The sequence below is a fragment of the Bos grunniens genome, chromosome 8, assembly GCF_055505025.1.
Source record: "Bos grunniens cultivar Pamir isolate PY7600 chromosome 8, Bosgru_T2T1.0, whole genome shotgun sequence".
Lineage (NCBI taxonomy): Eukaryota > Metazoa > Chordata > Mammalia > Artiodactyla > Bovidae > Bos > Bos grunniens.
The window spans coordinates 25164021-25183940 of NC_141172.1; the positions used below are offsets into that span (position 1 = coordinate 25164021).

The following is a 19920-nucleotide window of genomic DNA, read 5'->3' on the forward strand; positions in this document are numbered from 1 at the left end:
ACGTATATTACCATATGTAAAACAGATAGCCAGTGGGGATCTGTTCTATGACACAGGGAGCTCAAACCTGGTGCTCTGTGACAATCCCAAGGGGTGGGATGGGGTGAGAGATGGGAGGGAGATTCATAAGGGAGGGTACATACGTATACCAATGGCTGATTCATGTTGAGCTATGGCATAAACCAACACAATATTGAAAGCAATTATTCTCCAATTTAAAATAAATTTAAAATTTTTAAAGAAAAAAAATCATAGATCTTCCTGACACAAGTGGTAGGTCACCATCTCTTAGGCACACATGAGAGGTGAGTGGCATTCAACAGCTTGACCCTTAGTGGTTAGCTTTCGTTGGATCCTTTCAAAAATGGCTTTGTTCTTTTCCTTGGCATCTACTTTAATATGGGGACTTGTAACAGGTCCCAACAGCTGGATCTAGAAATTGCTGGTAGCCACCTCTCCATGTAGCCTGGTAAGTCTTCACCAATTACCACATAGAGTTCCTAATGGAAGCTTCAGGATGTCTCTTTCTTCAGCATTAAGTCCTTCCTGTCACCATCACCACCCCCATGGGATGAAAGGCAGTCTGCAAAGCAGGTTTTTAACTTTATAATCATAAACCTACTTGTATTACTGAAGCATGATTTTCTTGAGTGAAGTGTAGTTGATTTACAATGTTGTATTAGTTTTCTTTACCCATTTATCTGTTGATGGACACTTAGATTGCTTCCATCTCTTGGGCTATTGTAAACAGTGCTACTGTGAACATCAGCAAACTATTCAATATCATAGTAATCCAAGTCTATGCCCCAACCACTAACACCAAAGAAACCAAAGTTGAATGGTTCTAGGAAGACCAACAAGACATTCTAGAACTAACACGAAAAAAAATGATGTCCTTTTCATCATAGGGGACTAGAATGCCAAAGTAGGAAGTCAAGAGATACCTGGAATAACAGGCAAGTTGGCCTTGGAATACAAAATGAAGCAGGCTAAAGGCTAATAGAGTTTTGCCAAGAGAATGCACTAGTCATAGCAAACACCCTCTTCCAACAATTCAAGAGACGATTTTACATATGGACATCACCAGATGGTCAATACCAAAGTCAGATTGATTATATTCTTTGCAGCTGAAGATGGAGAAGCTCTAAACAATTGGCAAAAACAAGACCAGGAGCTGACTGTAGCTCAGATCATGAATTCCTTATTGCAAAATTCAGACTTAAATTGAAGAAAGTAAGGAAAACCACTAGACCATTCAGGTATGACCTAAATCAAATCCCTTATGATTATACAGTGGAAGTGACAAATAGATTCAAGGGATTAGATCTGATAGAGTGCCTGAAGAACTATGGACGGAGGTTTGTGACATTGTACAGTGTCAGGGAATGTTTAACAGTAGGATTCCTGTGTGCTGTTTTCTGTCTCTCATGAGCCCTCTGTTCCTTATCAGTTCCTGGTAACAGGAGCGAGTGGAGTGGCGTGCTGCTCCTAGGACTGAGGTCATGGGATGGAATGCATGCATGCATTTCCTTCATTAGCTTTTCCATACAGTGAAAGTGATTATTTACGACCCTCTTTCTTTTGATATGGATTGTCTTCTGGCTTTATGACCTCTATTACTCCTTGTTTCCTTGGTAACTTGTAAGTCTGGTCTTTTGATCTTTATCTTTGCTGAAAAGGCTACCTTGTAAAACAGTATATATACTCACACAGAGTTCAATAAAGCACCCTTGTTCCATCAGGATGTGGGTCCCCGTGTCCTTCTTTCTTTCTCTCTCTCTCTCTCCCTCTGGCTAATTCTCTGGAGTGTGGAAACCTGCCAAGCTCACTTTTCTGCCCAGGCTTTCAAGACCTCCTCAAGAGGACGCCCTGTGCCTTTGTGAGTGGTACATTCCCTGTTCTAGGGCTTTATTGGTTCTCTGCATGAACCAGGGAATATTAGCCCCTTTCTCTCTCACGCGTTCTTATCATTGACTCCGGACCACCAGGTTCCAGTCTACTAAAGGACTGCAACAGTACAGGATGCAGTGATCAAAACAATACACAAGAAGAAATGCAAAAAGGCAAAATGATTGTCTAAGGAGGCCTTACAAATAACTGAGAAAAGAAGAGAAGCAAAAGACAAGAGAGAAAAGGAAAGATATATCCATCTGAATGCAGAGTTCCAAAGAATAGCAAGGAGAGAAAAGAAAGCCTTCCTAAGTGATAAATGCAAATATATAGAGGAAAACAACAGAATGGGAATACTAGAGATCTCTTCAAGAAAATTAGAGATACCAAGGGAACATTTCATGCAAAGATGGGCACAATAAAGGATAGAAATGGTATGGACTTAACAGAAGCAGAAGATATTAAGAAGAGGTGGCAAGAATACACAGAAGAACTATTCAAAAAAGATCTTCATGACCCAGATAACCACAATGGTGTGATCACTCATCTAGAGCCAGACATCCTAGAGTGTGAAGTCAAGTGGGCCTTAGGAAGTATCACAAAGCACAAAGCTAGTGGAGGTGATGGAATTCCAGATGAGCTATTTCAAATCCTAAAAGATGATGCTGTGAAAGTGCTGTACTCAATATGCCAGCAAATTTGGAAAATTCAGCAGTGGCCACAGTTTTCCAAGGTGGTAAAGGTCAGTTTTCATTCCGATCCCAAAGAAAGGCAATGCCAAAGAATCTTCAAACTACTGCACAATTGCACTCATCTCACACACTAGCAAAGTAATGCTCAAAATTCTCCAAGTTAGCTTCAACAGTACATGAACCAAGAACTTTCAGATGTTCAAGCTGGATTTAAAAAAGGCAGAGGAACCAGAAATCAAATTGCCAACATCCACTGGATCATAAAAAAAGCAAGAGAATTCCAGAAAAACATCTACTTCTGCTTCAATGACTATACCAAAGCCTTTGACTGTGGGGATCACAACAAACTGGAAAATTCTTAAAGGGGTGGGACTACTAGACCACTTTACCTGCCTCCTGAGAAACCTATATGCAGGTCAAGGAGCACCAGTTAGAACCAGACATGGAACAACAGACTGGTTCCAAATTGGGAAAGGAGTACATCATGGCTGTATATTTTCACCTTGCTTATTTAACTTATATGCAGAGTACATCATGTGAAATGCCAGACTGGATGAAGCACAAGCTATAATGAAGACTGCCAGGAGAAATATCAATAACCTCAAATATGCAGATGACACCATCCTTATGGCAGAAAGCAAAGAGGAATTAAAGAGCTGCTTGATAAAAGTGAAAGATGAGAGTGAAAAAGCTGGCTTAAAACTCAGCATTCAAAAAGCTAAGATCATGGCATCTGGTCCCATCACTTCATGGCAAATAGATGGGGAAACAATGGAAACAGTGACAGATTTTGTTTTGGGGGTGCTCCAAGATCACTGCAGATGGTGACTTCAGCCATGAAATGAAAAGATGATTGTTCCTTGGAAGAAAAGCTATGACCAACCTAGATAGTGTATTAAAAAGCACAGACATTACTGACAAAGATCCATATAGTCAAAGTTATGATTTTTTTCCAGTAGTCACGTATGGATGTGAGAGTTGGAGCATAAAGAAAGCTGAATGCCAAAGAACTGATGCTTTTGACTGTGGTGTTGGAGAAGACTCTTGAGAGTCCCTTGGACTGTGAGGAGATCAAACCAGTCAATCCTTAAGGAAAACAGTCCTGAATATTCATTGGAAGGACTGATGCGGAAACTGAAGCTCCAATACTTTGGCCTCCTGATACAAAGAACTGACTCATTAGAAAAGACCCTGATGCTGAGAAAGACTGAAAGTAGGAGGAGAAGGGGATGACAGAGGATGAGATGTTTGGATGCCATCACTGACTCGATCGACATGAGTTTGAGCAAGCTCCAGGAGTTGGTGATGGACAGGGAAGCCTGGTATGAGGCGGTCCATGGGGTCACAAACAGTCAGACATGACTGAGCGACTGAAATGACTGACTGACTGATGAACGTTGGGGTGTATGTGTCTTTTCCAATTAGTATTCATCTTCTCAGCATATATGCCTAGGATTGGGACTTCAGGATCATATTCTAACTCTTTAGCCTTTGAGGAATCTCCATATTGTTCTCCATAATGTCTCAACTAATTTACATTCCCACCCAGCAACTTAGGAGTGTTTCCTTTTCTCCACACTCTCTCCAGCATTAGTGTCTGGAGACATTTTGATGATGGCCATTCTGATTGGTGTGAGGTGATCCCTCATTGGAGCACTGATTTTCATTTCTCTGATAATCAGCAATTCAGTTCTTAATCTGGTTAATAAGATGGTCTTGAAATGAGTCTTAAAAAGTGCCCACATGGTTTGATTTAGAACTCTAGAAGCTGTCTTGAAAAGAGCCTTGGGATAATCTTAATATCCTAAACCATTGCTAAATGGATACAGAATAAGTGTTTGCAAATTCCAGGGTGTATGTTATATACTATAAACAGTGTAAGGGAAACTTCAATTCTCAGTCATGCCATTCTTATTGTTCACTTTTTTTTTTTTTAGCAAAGAAAAACTAAGGAAAAATAGTTTCCCAGGAAGTTTTCTCTTTAACACTTATCAGACATATTACAAAAACAAAAACTAATGAGACAACTGCCTCATAGTTTGTCATATTGGTTCGGTTTAGTTTAGTCCTGCTTCTCTTTCCACCTCTGACAATTCATTCTATGATTAGACTTAGGAAAATGCACATATAGGGGTAGATTCAACTTCTCATTGGTGATCCACAAAGCTGCCAGCTGTTTCTGTATGTAAAGTTTTATAAAAAGGAATTTATTATTCTTCAGTAAAAATAAGGAATTCAGATAGTTCCAAATCTGGTAAGTTTATTATTAATGATCTCCAAAAGACTCCCTTAAACATTGAGTTCTCCCTGGAAGCTGTGGTTTTAGTTTCATTTGACATTAACACATTATGAAATTACTCTATGTGGTGCTGGGTCTTGCTGTTAGTTTCCCTTTGATGTTACAGAACTATTACTATCTGTTACTATTACACAGGTACAGTCACATTGGTATGTGTAGCATTAAAGACAACAGAAAGCTTTATTGGTTCAAATATTGCTTGAATATATATAGGCTTCTCTCTGGACTTGCTCTTCCGTATGGATCATCTATTGTCCTGTCACTGTATCAACATCAAACTTTCTTAATTACTGTAACTTCATGTTTTATATTGAGAAAAAGCCCTCCATCTTTTTTGTTCGTCTTTAGGAAGAAATATCCACTTGCATTTTCACATAACTTTTATGATATGCTTGTCAATTTTCAAATACACACAAAAAAATTCCTGAGATTTTGATTGAAATTTCACTAAACCCATAAGTCAATCTGAGTAGAAATAACATATTTACAATGTTGAGTTTTCCAATCCATAAATATCTCTTCACTCATTTAGGGTCTTCTTTATTTTTTTCTCAAACATGTTTCATAACTTTCTACGTAGAGTTCTTACATAATTCTTATTAGATTTATATCTATGGACTTGAATTTTTATGCCTTTGTAAATGATGTATATTTTAATTACTTTTTTCTAATTGACTGTTACTGGTATATTAAATTTTTTGGATATTGATTATACATCCAGTAATCCTATTAAATTTACTTATTGATTCTAATAGTTTATCTGTGATTCTTCTGTATTTTCTCCATTCACAATAAAGTCATTGGTAATTTCTTCTTTAAACTGGTTTGAAGAATTGATCTATAATACTATAACTCACAGGTAGAAAAAATATTTCCGTTAGAGAAATTTATATATAATATATATGTGTAGTTAGTATGTCTTCTGTAAATCTTTAGGAGTTAGATTAAAACTACTCGCTTTATATTAGAACTTTTGGATTATCGCCCTCAGCATGGAAGAATACAAGGACACCCAGTACACAAAGAACATGTTTATTTTCTCAGGAGCTCAGGAAATACATATTCTGTATGCACTGCTCCCCTCCTCCCACCCCACACCCCCAGTAGACACGCCAAGAGAAAAGAATTCTGGCTTTTGGCCAATCTGTATTTCCAAGTCGATTCCTTTCTCTTCAAGCATGAAAGAAAACAAAAGACTCATGGAAATGCTATCTTATATTTGCTCCTCTGAACATTATATTCTTCTCATGATATCAACATGATGCTATCTCATTTAACTTTCATAGAAGTCTTTTCCTTCCCACTTTCTTATCCTTTTTTCTCAAATCTCCACCTTCCCCGGGTTACCAAGAAGTTACCAGTGTCCAGGCTAACTCCTTCTTGATAATGGAACTCGTCCTGCTTACAGAGAAGTAGGTCTGAGGTTGGAGGCGGATCTGCTTTGGCTGTATCAGAAGGCAATGAAGACTAGTCCACCCACCGCTGGACCCAGAGAACTAACACAAAATAAAGCAGCGGAGCCTTTGGTTCTGTCTTCAGCAATATTTATTGGAAACAGCAACGCTTCCCGTGGGAAGACTTTATACATTAAGCAGTAAGATTTGCCTTTCACTCCACATGATCCACAACCGCAGGTGGCACATCCGAAGCAGCACATTAAACCTCTGAAAGAATCTGTACAGCTAGATAAATAGAACTCTGGATACCTAACAAGATTTAATGACTGATACAAACAACAACAACAACAACAACTCATAAGCATACGCATAGCACTGTACACACAAAATGAAGAGGAGATAGAAGGGACAGAAAGAAATGTCATTACTGAACTGCGAAAGAGTCTTGCATATGCAGCCACACATCTTAAACTGCTAAGCACAAAAATTGTCTTTATTTGGTCCTCATTGAGGGCAGAATATGCACAAACGATGTTCAAAGAACACAAGGAGAACGTGGAATGGGAAGATAGGTACTGTTTCTTGGTCTATGGACTAGTGGGCAAATGGTTTCGAGTGCTCTTCTTCTTGTGTTTCTGTATCAAATGGATTCATGAAACATGTAATTCATAAACAGAACTGAAGTGAAGACATCTGTGCCCCCTTCTGTGTACCTTCAGAAATGCCCTGTATACATATCTGGTTTCTGTACAGCAAGAAAGGAAAGCTTGGAGACCAGGTCCTTTCCAATTCCTCATAGTAGAGAACCTCTTCAGCTCCTCCCACAACATGATGACCATCTTACTTAGAGATAAAATGGGAATCACCCTCTGGCTTTAACAGCAGGGAGGGAAGAAAACCAGCTGAACGTCAGAAATGGGCATAAGCAGAGGAACAAAGGAGACTTTTCAGAGAAGGCTTTGAACCCACACTGAACACTTTCTATGAGAGCGTTCAGGGATTCACTCATTCAGACAAGAAGATAATTTGCTGGTGAGGGAGGCTTTCTTGGACAGTTCTGTGACTCATACGTTTGGGAGGGGCTGATGTGAAACAAGAACTTTCTCTTCTACTTAAATGGAGAACCTGAGACCTTGAGACGGCCCGCCGGTGATAGATAATATCTTCAGTAGGATGGTGGATATGTGATGTGGCTCATGGTCAAATTCTCAGAGGCCACAGCCTCCTGAGAACTGTGTAAACAGCAGTTCTGTGACTACTGGCTGGTCTCAAATGGTATTGTAAAGCACATGCCATGCCCACCAGGCTAAGAAGATATCATCCATCACCATGACTCTTGTGGGATCACACAAGTCAACCAAACGTACTCAATGGGGCTTGACGACTTGGACCACTGCAGCCTGCACTTGGGATGTTTTGTAAGCAGCATTACCAAAGCAGTGGTTAAACCTAACTATCTGGGTCAAGAAGAGGTGAGCAGCCAGCGCTGACATCCTAGTGGGGCAGAGCAACCAGAATCTCCACATAATTGATGGGGAAGAAGCCTGACTGGCCGTGGAGCATCCCCTCATACCAGTTCTCATCAATCTGGTTAGTGAGTGTGATGATATCACCCTCTTTAAAACCCAACTCCCCTTCATTTTCAGGTTCAAAGTCGTACAGAGCTCGGCAGCAGGGCTGATCCATTGGGGCACCTGGGAGTGAGAGTAGGAGAGAAGAACACAGAGAGACAAGGGGAATTTAGCACACTCGACTCCTGCCTGGCTTGCTGTCCCCCTGGGCTCCTCCTGCACTCCTCTTCCTGCTGAAGCCTCCTCTTGGCTCTGGTCCCCAGTGTCTGCTGCATGGCACCTTGCTCTCTACCAGTCTTCAGAAGTTTTCTCACGTTTCTGGGAGTTGCTGAATTCCTGTTTCTTTTTCCAGTATTAAAAACTGGTCACATCTATTCTTTTGGTACATACAAGACAGTTTATCAAGGCTGGCCTTCCTAACAACGTGCAGAGGTGGGAGACTCAATGACTTAAGGAGTCTTAGCGAGATTTGGACTTCCCCAGTGGCACTAGTGGTAAAGAACCCACCTGCCAATGCAGGAGACGTAAGAGATGAGGGTTCGATCTTTGGGTCAGAAAGGTCCCCTGGAGGAGGGCATGGCAACCCACTCCAGTATTTTTGCCTGGGAAATCCCGTGAACAGAGGAGCCTAGTGAGCTACGGTCCACAGGGTTGCAAAGAGTCAGACTCAACTCAAGTGACTTAGCACAGCATGGTACAGTGAGATTTAGGTTCATCATGGAGCATGGCCAAAATTCTTTCCACACTAGCACTTTAAGATCTCTGCCTATATGAAATAGTACAGTTCATTACACGGACAATGTTTTGCAGCATCAGAATAACAGTGCAGTTCACATTTTTTAAAAATAAAGACCTCAGTCTCCGGAAGTTGCTGTAATATAGTGAAAAACAGGACAATATAAAGTTCTTACTCAAGTTCTTACTCTCTGTGACCTTGTGTAAGGCACTTCAGTCTCAGTTTCTTTGCCTAAAATTGGAATGAACAGTTAGAACTTATTTCTGTGGCTATTAAATGAGATTATATAAAAGTGATATAATTATACCTGTGCATTAATATACTGCATATATGACTACGATGTGTGTCCATCAGAGCTATGGCATAGAAAAATAGTATATTTACCTTGATTTAAATAATGATGGATGGGCCCATATCTTAAAAGAGATCTATGTTAAATCAGTAAGCATACTGACAGAGTCGCTGCTTCTGCTGCTAAGTCGCTTCAGTCGTCTCTGACTCTGTGAGACCCCATAGACGGCAGCCCACCAGGCTCTCCTGTCCCTGGGATTCTCCAGGCAAGAACACTGGAGTGGGTTGCCATTTCCTTCTCCAATGAATGAAAGTGAAAAGTGAAAGTGAAAGTGAAGTTGCTCAGTCGTGTCTGACTCCTAGCGACCCCATGGACTGCAGCCTACCAGGCTCCTCTGTCCATGGGATTCTCCAGGCAAGAGTACTGGAGTGGGGTGCCATTGCCTTCTCCACTGACAGAGTAGGCATACACATATACTAATAAACTCAGACAAGTGCATGCAGATCCATGCCACCTAGACGGCTTTGAAGGGGAACAATAACATTTATTTATTTATTTTAATTTAGAGAAAGCAAGTTAATGAGTCTCTGAGAGAAAAGTGGAATATGTGATTGGTTTCTGAGCACCAGAGAACAGGTTACCTATAACTTACATGACTAGTCCTTGTAACCGGTTAACTTCTAAAAACCACTGCTGTTATCCACACACGGAGTGCTCTGAGCAGAAGAGCTCAGCACAAGGGGCAGAGAGCCCCCACCGTCATCACACACCTCACTTCTTTCCTTTGTAGTCTCCTGAGGACACCTATGTTTCCTCCCATCGAACATTGAGCACTGGGGATGCAGGAAACATGGAAGAAAGCTGCACATCCTTACAGTCCACATCTAGTATCAGACAGTTTCTCTTCTTCAACCAAGCAGATTAGATTACTAAGGCTGAATATATCGCAAGCACAGGCTTTTACCCAATCTGCGTGTAGCGGGTGGACAGCAGTGGTGTCAGCTAAAAGGATACTACTGGGTATACACCAATATCCTTGATAGAAAATTAGTTTTCATTTTTATTGTACCAACCTGTTACTACAGCACAGTGAACTGGCTGGAGGGTAGGGAGAGGAGGAAAGTCAAGCAGCTATTGAGACTCAGAATATATTCATCTGCAAATATATTCACCCATGTGTTTCTTTGACTCCAGAAATCCAACAGTTTCCTGGAGCTGCTGTCTGTGGGTTATAAGTGAGTGTATGTGGGCACATACTGTCCAGGGGCATTCACCTTTATGCAGGCAAGATTCATAGAAGCAGAAAAACAGGCAGGAAAAAACTCATGACATCCCTACAATGAAACTGACATATTAAGGTGACTTTAAGACCACAAAGGTCAAAATCAAATGTGTTTGCTGCAGCAAGTAATTGTGGGGTGATGGTGGACAGTGAGAGAAAAAGGGACTTACAAAGAAAGTTTAATAGAGGAGAGAGAGTAAAGGAGAGGAAGGGAGAGTCAATGATACAAGAAGGAACTCTGTTAAGTTTCTGACACCACCATTCTGTAAGAAATATATTACTGTGTATTCCTCATGTAGCCAGACTGGACCACTCCTAGAATTTCTGGAAGCATGTCAACTGGGGGTGCCCAAGGCCTGTGCAGTGGGTTCTGCAGCCCTCAGCTCCTTACCTGCAGGTTTGGGGGTGCCTGTGTGGGAGAGGCCCCCATTGGGCTGAGTGCTGTCCCCCGTTGAAAACTCCAGGCTCATTCGAGGTTTAGGCTGATACTCCCTTCTTGGCTGGGATGAAGCTTGTCTTATTCTACATTAAAAAGAAAAAGGGGATGCAGACAATTAAGACACAAAAAGAAAAGTCATAAAATCCAGAAAATACTTAGGTTACCCACCAATCTACCATTGTGGAATATGAGAAAGGATCCTTAGTTTTCTTTTCTGTGTCTTTCTCCATGTTTTACACTGTAGTCACACCCTATATGGCTCTACCCTCACTGTCTTCATTCTTCCTCTCACTTGCCTCCTCGTTTACTAAGAGCTCACTTTGCAAGGATGCACTGTGTTAGGTGCCAGGAACACAAAGACCAATCAGTCACTAGTCTTATCCTCAAGCTTATGGTCTGGTGGGAAGACAGATCATAAACAACTGATTACTGTAAACTGTAGTAAATACTATTATGGAGATCTGCGTAAAATGTTCTAGGAACACAGAGGTGGAGCTGGGGGTGAGGAGTCTACCTGTCCATGGAGAAGTCAGAGAGGGTTTGAGGAGAAAAGTAAAAGATGGTTAGCAGTCATTTCTAGATGAATAGCTATTCCCAGAAGACAGTTATTCCCTGCTGAGCTTGAGAATATGTGGAGGGAAAAGAGGAGGAAATACGGTATACTCTGGGTACAGCACAGAGGAAGGAGAAAGAATCTAAGGGAGATGGGAGGAAGTGGGAAAGGCACAGGCAGCAAATGTATTCTGCACACCCCGAAGTGTTTTCCACAGTGCCAGATGCTCACTAAGCAAAGTGCACAGCCAATCCGCAAGTGTGGGGGGAGTCTCAGTTCAGTTCAGTTCAGTTCAGTTGCTCAGTCGTGTCCGACTCTCTGCGACTCCATGAATCGCAGCACGCCAGGCCTCCCTGTCCATCACCAACTCCCGGAGTTCACTCAGACTCACGTCCATTGAGTCGGTGATGCCATCCAGCCATCTCATCCTCTGTCGTCCCCTTCTCTAGGGTATGGCGATTATAGAATGACAGTGGCTCTGAACATGGTTCAGAGGGAACAAAGAAAAGTGGCCTTCATGCTCAGCAGATGTCACAAAGATATATCATGCTTCTTTAGTACGATGAAATGCATGGTTTTCAACCCTCCTAGAGGCTTCAGAGCATGACACGTGTTTCCACAAGGGTTCACTGTCCAAACACTAGTCAAGGAAGACACTGAGGAGAGGACAAGGCTGGCCACATGGCAACAGGTTGAGGAAATTTCTCATAACACAGCCCTATACCTGCAGGAGGCCTTGTGCATTTATAGCCGTATCAGCAGCTCTGAGAGCCTTATCTGGCCATAAGCTGAGAATAAAATCTCTTGAGGCAATCCTTTGATGTGCACACATTCAGCTCAAATAAAATAACACATATTACACAGCACAGGGCCACCAGACACAGCTGTGCAGGCTGTGCCTCACAGCTCTAATAATTAAACCACCCCAGCTAGGATATGGGGCCCATCTGAGAAGGCGGAACAGGTGTAAGTAATCAGCTCCCTCTGATGGACCTCATCACCACAGAGAAACTCAAAGTGTGAAACGACACAGGCTTTCCAATAGGTTATGCTTACACGGGAGCCCCTGCGGCACTGCTGCATGACCCTGAGCCCAGGTTTGCCGGTCTGTTAGGTGAGGTTAACAATACTTGGTTTACAGGGCTGTTACATGACTGATGGTGATATGCCTTCAGTACCCATAGCATAGCTGGCCGGCAAATCACATCCATTATCATTAGTAGCCTCCTGGGGGTCCCATCTGTGGCAGACAAAGTATTACCTACATATTGATTGCTCATAAAACACAAGATGATTGTTGTTTAGTCACTAAGTTGTGTCCAATTCTTTTGTGACCCCATGGACTGTAGCTCACCAGGCTCTTCTATCCAGAGGATTTCCCAGGCAAGAATACTGGAGTGGGTTGCCATTTCCTTTTCCAGGGGATCTTCCCCACCCAGAGATCGAACCTACATCTCCTACATTGGCAGGTAGATTCTTCACCACTGAGCCACCAGGGAAGCCCAAACACAACATTAGGAAGGAATGAAGGAAAGTGAAGGAAATGAAGGAAAACAGAGCCCAAGACAATATAAAATCAAAACAAATGATTCACAAGTTGCTTATGTAGGGTCAGTAGGAATCCTGAAGAAAGTTTTTCTTCTAATGTATTCTAATATTTCCACTTCTTTATACACCATTTCATAGCAAGAAAATGGAAATGGGAAATGCAGGGAACTGTACAATACCTCTCCTCCAGTCTGACAGTGACCTGCTGCAGGATCTGGACTGCCTGCTTATGGTACTCCAGCTGGGCTTGGACGAGCGCAGACAGCTGGCTCACCTGCTCGATCTGCAGATCAATGGGGGAACCACGTCTTAGTTATCAGGTTACAGTCCTTAATCATCTGCTACTGCTCAGTCCAAATGACGCAGCTACCCGACACACAGCCCAGTGCTCGGTGGTGCCCACGACTGTGCAGTGAGCCAGGCTAACTGATAGTTTTGCGGGTAACAAATTGATTAAAGATAAGAAAGCATCCCTGTGCTTGGAAACTCTAGTTCTAGGAGAAGAAACATTAGTCAGAATCCTCCCAGAGGTCACAAAGCTCTCATCAAACAGTCTCATGCTTAGCCATAACCTTCTGATTACGATTTGGCTTCTTTGATTGATTTTCTATAGGACAAAAGATGCATTGACAAGAACATTCTTTGCTCTCTATACTTCTCATGCTAAGTCAATATCAGTGCTGTTAATAAAAATGTAAATATTGATTTCTCATATGAGGCACTATGGGAGGCAGTGTGGTTTGACAGAAAACCTTTTGTTCTCTCTGACCCTCATCTGCAATGTAAAAGGCTTGGGTTGAGTGGCACCTTGGGCTCACTCCTCCTCTAACCTTCTGAGCATCCTGGGTTACTCTTCATGTTGTGTGTTGTGTTGTGATCCAGTTGAATAGTTGCCTCTGAGTGAATAGAGGCAATGCTACCCCATGAGTTTTGGAGTGGGGCTGGGTCCTTGGTGAAGAGGAGGAATGCTGTGACTCAGGTCACCCTCTCCCTCATGGTGTTCCTCCTCGGTAGGTAGATGGACACGTTGTTTTACATAATCACAAACTAGCAATGTTTCTGGAGAGTCTGGAAGTCTGGATATGTTCAACATGCCTCCCCTGTCACCAGTCGGGGGGGGGCGGGCGGTAAATACCTAAAGGCTCTGTAAATACCTTGGCAGAAGCTGGTGAGCAACTGATGGGGCTAGAGGTGAAGATGAGCAAGGACAGAAAATCTGGTTAATAGGTCTTATGACATGAGTGGTTAGAAAGCAACTGTTAAAGCCATGAAAAATAATTCAGCATTCTGGAAATGTGAAGGCAACTTTTAAACTATCTCACCTATGTCCCAAATGTAGTATCTATGCAACAATCTTCAACCTTAATTGTAATTACCTTTGGAAAGAAAAGGTTAACTTTACCTCAAAATATAGACCATCTTAACCATACATAAAACTGAGCACCGAAGAATCAATGCTTTTGAACTGTGGTGTTGGAGAAGACTCTTGAAATTCCCTTGGACTGCAAGGAGATCCAACCAGTCCATCCTAAAGGAAATCAGTCCTGAATATTCATTGGAAGGACTGATGTTGAAGCTGAATCTCCAATACTTTGGCCACCTGATGTGAAGAACTGATTCACTGGAATAACACCCTGATCCTGGGAAAGACTGAAGGCAGAAGGGGAAGGGGACGATAGAGGATGAGATGGTTGGATGGCATCACTGACTTGATGGACATGAGTTTGAGCAAGCTCCGGGAGATGGTGATGGATGGGGAAGCCTGATATGCTGTGGTCCATAGGGTTGCAAAGAGTTTGACATGACTGAGTGACTGAACTGAACTGAATGTATATTGGACACATACTTACTGACAACATTGACTGATTTTCTTATTTAATCTGAAGTCAATTTGCCTTACACTTCACATTTCAACAGAGTATTTGCTTAAACTATTGGACTTATATAGGTCATCAGAAAGTGAAAGTCATTTGGTTGTGTCTGACTCTTTGTGATGCCATAGACTGTAGCCTGCCAGACTCCTCTGTCATGGGATTCTCCAGGCAAGAATACTGGAGTGGGTAGCCATTCCCTTCTCCAGGAGACCTTCCCAACGCAGGGACTGAACCCAGGTCTCCAGCATTGTAGGCAGATTCTTTACCATCTGAGCCCCCAGGGAAGCCCAGGTCATCAGAAACATTCTTTATCTCCCTACTATTTATAACAGTTTAAGATTATTAGCAGACAAAAATCTAGTTACATCAAACTTTTTGTGCTGTCATGTGTGTGTGTGTGTGTGTGTGTGCGCGCGCGCGCGCGCGCGTTCGCTCATTTGTATCTGACTCTTTACTACCCCATGAACTGGAGCCTGCCAGCTCCTCTGTCCTTAGAATTTTTCTATGTAAGATTACCGGAATGTGTTTCTGTATCTACTGCAGGGTCTCTTCCTGACCCAGGGATTGAATCCGAGTCTTGTGCCTCCTGCACTGACAGGTGGATTCTTTATCACTAGTACCATCTGGGAAGCTCACAGCAAACTACAGGAATATAGGAACAGCTTTACAATTTCTCAGTCTACTTTATAATTTTAAATTATTTAAAAAAAATAACTACTGAAGCTTTCACCACATAGTACTATCAGTGATTCACATTTTAAATTTCATAACCCTTTAACATATTAATCCTGTTCCTCAAAGGTGAAGCTAAATTAAAAACCACAGGAGAGTCACTCACATCCATCTCTAAGAGATTGAACATGCTTGACTCAGCAATCTCCTTAGACTCATCAAATTTCTCCAGAGCTTGACGTAACTCTTCATCAGGAATCTTGCCTTGTCGTTTCTTCTTGTAATCAAAGTCCAGGCGTCTTCCCTCCAACTTCTTCAGATGATGCTGAAAAAATCAAGGGCAGAAATGTGCTTTGAAGGGACCTATGGAAAAGGACTATTTACAGCTCACTTCCCCACCATGCCTATTGGCTTCCAAAATAAGACAGGCTAAGTTCTAAAACATCACATCACCAGAGAAATAAAGAAACACACATCAATGGGGGCAAATGTTTCTAAAGGCTAAGACATTTATGTTTGGGAAACACCTTTAAAAATAATTAATAGCAAGAAAGAAATTGTGGAAAATACTGATGCCCTTTATTGTCTGCCCCTGCTGGGTCAAAGCTAAGGTGGAATATATGCCTCTCCACCCTATGACTAGAGGTGGAAGCTAGGAAGGTTTAGAAAGCACAGGCATACAGGGCTCACAAGTCTCCATCTTCAAGGAAATGGTATCTCGTGGGAAGGCAGAGGAAAAATGGTTTCCTTGAAATGAAGTGAGAAAGAAAAGTATTCTTTCTTTTTCATATCATAAAACATTTGTGCTGGAAGGGATTTATTTTTGAGGTAATCCAGTCTATTAGAATTACCTTAAGATATTTACTAAAACTACAGATTCTTGATCACTTGAATTAGAATATCCAGGGCTGAGGCCCAGGCAACTTGGTCTCAGCACTTAGCCTAGCAGACTGATGCAGCTTTAGGAGAATCATGGATTAATTTAAGTCTCCCATCTGACAGATGATGACACTGAGTCCTAAGACCTAACTTGAAAGAGACCTTCATCAGGACCTAACCCCCAACACTGCGCAGTAATTCCCCTTTGCATCACCCTGATGCACACATTCCAGGTGTGGGACTGCCCAGCCTCCAGTAACCAATTAGGAAAGTAGTTTCAAAAAGCCACAAAGTATTTTTCTCCTACGAGCTGCTGCTGCTGCTGCTAAGTCGCTTCAGTCATGTCCAACTCTGCGTGACCCCATAGACAGCAGCCCACCAGGCTCCCCCATCCCTGGGATTCTCCAGGCAAGAACACTGGAGTGGGTTGCCATTTGCTTCTCCAATGCATGAAAGTGAAAAGTGAAAGTGAAGTCACTCAGTCGTGTCGGACTCTTAGTGACCCCATGGACTGCAGCCTACCAGGCTCCTCCGTCCATGAGATTTTACAGGCAAGAGTACTGGAGTGGGGTGCCATCGCCTTCTCCGAGCTGCAGTGTCCCACTATTAATGGGTGGAGGGAAATGTGCTAGATTTCTCTTGACCCTGGGTGTTCAGGGAGTGAGAGGGAAGAAAATGAAAATGAAGTTGGGAGTGGGGAAGAAATGAGAAGGTGGGAGGAAGAATATCCTTGACCTTCCTGCCACCACACACCCTGCCTCCAGCCCATGCCCTGATCCAAACTAAGTGTTTGTCCCTTTGGAAGGAATGCCCTTTTAAAATGTCTGAACCTGCAGTCAGCTGCAAAACAGAGCACTGGAATCAGAGAGACAGGTTTGGAGTGAGTCTGCCACCTAGCAACAGTGCGGCAGGGTTGAAGATTTAAGCTAGAGATTGCAGAGACTTCATTTATCTGAAAATCAAATTTCAGACAAGTTAAACAGATATCTGTTGAAAGAATGGATGAGCAAACATTACACACCTAGTTAGAGGTTAAAGCCAATTGAACATTATTGATTTGGAAAAACTAAACTGTTCTACCAGAGAAGGCAATGGCACCCCACTCTAGTACTCTTGCCTGGAAAATCCCATGGATGGAGGAGCCTGGTAGGCTGCAGTCCATGGGGTCTCAAAGAGGCAGACACGACTGAGCAACTTCACTTTCAGTTTTCACTTTCATGCATTGGAGAAGGAAATGGCAACCCACTCCAGTGTTCTTGCCTGGAGAATCTCAGGGACAGGAGAGCCTGGTGGGCTGCCGTCTATGGGGTTGCACAGAGTCGGACATGACTGAAGCGACTTAGCAGCAGCAGCAGCAGCAAACTGTTCTACATGTTTTAGAAAGGATAGTTGGGTATATTTCCTCAAGTCTAACAACCATTATGAAAACACAAGTTTATAGAGTAAAAGAAGAACTACATATACAAGCCAACAACTGGTACTGCTGGTATTTTAGAGGGTGAAATCATCCCAGAAAACATAGAATAATTAATAAAATTGTATAGTCAGGGAAAGAATATCCTTCTGGAGAAAAATGCTTGAAAAACTTGAAAACTGAACATGGAGAAATTAAATGTAATACTCTTGAGTGGCACAGTCATAATAATGGGGCAAAAAGTACTACATTTACCATTTATCTTGATTTTTCATGCTGGATTTTTTACAGTTCACATGCTCAGTGTTGACAACATGCATGGTAAGTTTTAAAAAAAATGTTTCCTAAAGGAAAAGGGAACCTGCATCTGTACAATTCCAACATCCAGTTTGCAAATAACTAGTAGCAGGTACCTGAATTTCCCTCAGATCTTTGTCATGAAGATTCTGAAGGGGGTCAATGAAGTTCTGCTTCACTTCCATGTCCAAGGAGTCCTTTACCTCCGAGAGTTCCCTCATGGCCTCCCCAACCTCACCAAGCGCTGGGCCTGCAAGGTAATAAGGAAGCCCTTGAACGTTAAAGAACAAAGAGGAAATGCACTTGCAGTAACAGGGCCCCTCACAGACCACACCCAGGAACAGCTGCCTGTCTTCTGAAGACAACCAAGACAAGAGACGGTATATAATGCCCTCTGGAGATCAGTGTATTTTCCATCTGAGAAAGTTCATAAAAGTTCACTGAGTACAACAGACTCAATGCCCTTGGGGGTGGGGGCCTGCATTCCTTACTATAGAGAACATAAAAGTTTGCTTTTCCTTTGAAAAGGAATTGGAAGCTCCCTACCCTCCTTTGGAGGAGCCTCTTGTTGAAAGTGAAAGAGGAGAGTGAAAAAGTTGGCTTAAAGCTCAACATTCAGAAAACTAAGATCATGGCATCTGGTCCCATTACTTCATGGCAAATAGATGGGGAAACAGTGGAAACAGTGGCTGACTTTATTTTGGGGGCTCCAAAATCACTGCAGATGGTGACTGCAGGCATGAAATTAAAAGATGCTTACTCCTTGGAAGGAAAGTTATGACCAACCTAGATAGCATATTCAAAACCAGAGACATGACTTTGCCAACAAAGGTCTATCTAGTCAAGGCTATGGTTTTTCCAGTGGTCATGCATGGATGTGAGAATTGGAATGTGAAGAAAGCTGAACGCCAAAGAATTGATGCTTCTGAACTGTGGTGCTGGAGAAGACTCTTGAGAGTCCCTTGGACTGCAAGGAGATCCAACCAGTCCATTCTGAAGGAGATCAGCCCTGGGTGTTCTTTGGAAGGAATGATGCTAAAGCTGAAACTCCAATACTTTGGCCACCTCATGTGAAGAGTTGACTCATTGGAAAAGACTCTGATGCTGGGAGGGATTGGGGGCAGGAGGAGAAGGGGACAACAGAGGATGAGATGGCTGGATGGCATCACTGACTCAATGGACATGAATTTGAGTAAACTCTGGGAGTTGGTGATGGACAGGGAGGCCTGGTGTGCTGCGATTCATGGGGTCGCAAAGAGTTGGACATGACTGAGCGACTGAACTGAACTGATGCTGGGAAAGATTGAGGGCAGGAGGAGAAGGGGACAACAGAGGATGAGATGGTTGGATGGCATCACCAACTCAATGGACATGGGTTTGTGTAGACTCCAGTAGTTGGTGATGGACAGGGAGGCCTGGCGTGCTGCGGTTCATGGGGTCGCAAAGAGTCAGACACGACTGAGCAACTGAACTGAACCCTCCTTTGTAAGTACTTGTGCATGTGTGCTAAGTCACTTCAGTCGTGTCTGACTCTTTGTGACCCCAGGGACTGCAGCCTGCCAGACTCCTCTGTCCATGGGATTCTCCAGGCAAGAATATTGGAGTGGGTTGCCATGCCCTCCTTCAGGGGACCTTCCTGACCCAGGGATTGAGCTCATGTCTTACGTCTCCTGCATTGCTAGGTGGGTTCTTTACCACTAGCGCCACCTGGGAAGCCCTCCATAAGTACTTGTGTGTGTGCATGCTAAGTCGCTTCAGTTGTGTCCAACTCTTTGTGACCCCATGGACTGTAGCCTGCCAGGCTCCTATGTCCTTGGGATTCTCCTGGCAAGAATACTGGAGTGGGTTGTCATGCCCTCCTCAGGGGATCTTCCCAACCCAGGGACTGAACCCATGTCTCTTACATCTCCTGCATTGGCAGGTGGTTCTTTACCACTAGCGCCTTCTTTATTTTTATCTATTTATTTATTTTTGGCCACACTGCGTGGAGTGTGAGATCTTAGTTCCCTGATCAGGGATCAAACCCATGACCCCTGCAGTGAAAGCAGTGATTCTTAACCACTGGACGCCCAGGGAAATCCCAAG

General features: G+C 42.8%; 1 protein-coding gene across 2 annotated transcripts in view; it reads right to left on the bottom strand.

The window, feature by feature from the left end:
- Positions 1-6408: 6408 nt before the first annotated feature.
- SH3GL2 (SH3 domain containing GRB2 like 2, endophilin A1) overlaps positions 6409-19920 on the bottom strand; it is a 243989-nt gene continuing 230477 nt past the window's right edge. For both annotated transcript variants that reach the window (XM_086414977.1, XM_086414976.1), the window contains 5 exons: positions 17952-18085; positions 15412-15570; positions 12879-12982; positions 10551-10681; positions 6409-7972 (listed from right to left, as the gene is read on the bottom strand). In XM_086414977.1, the coding sequence (XP_086271103.1) occupies positions 7773-7972; positions 10551-10681; positions 12879-12982; positions 15412-15570; positions 17952-18085 (728 nt within the window). In that variant the 3' untranslated portion in view covers positions 6409-7772. The remainder of the gene's footprint in view (positions 7973-10550; positions 10682-12878; positions 12983-15411; positions 15571-17951; positions 18086-19920) is intronic.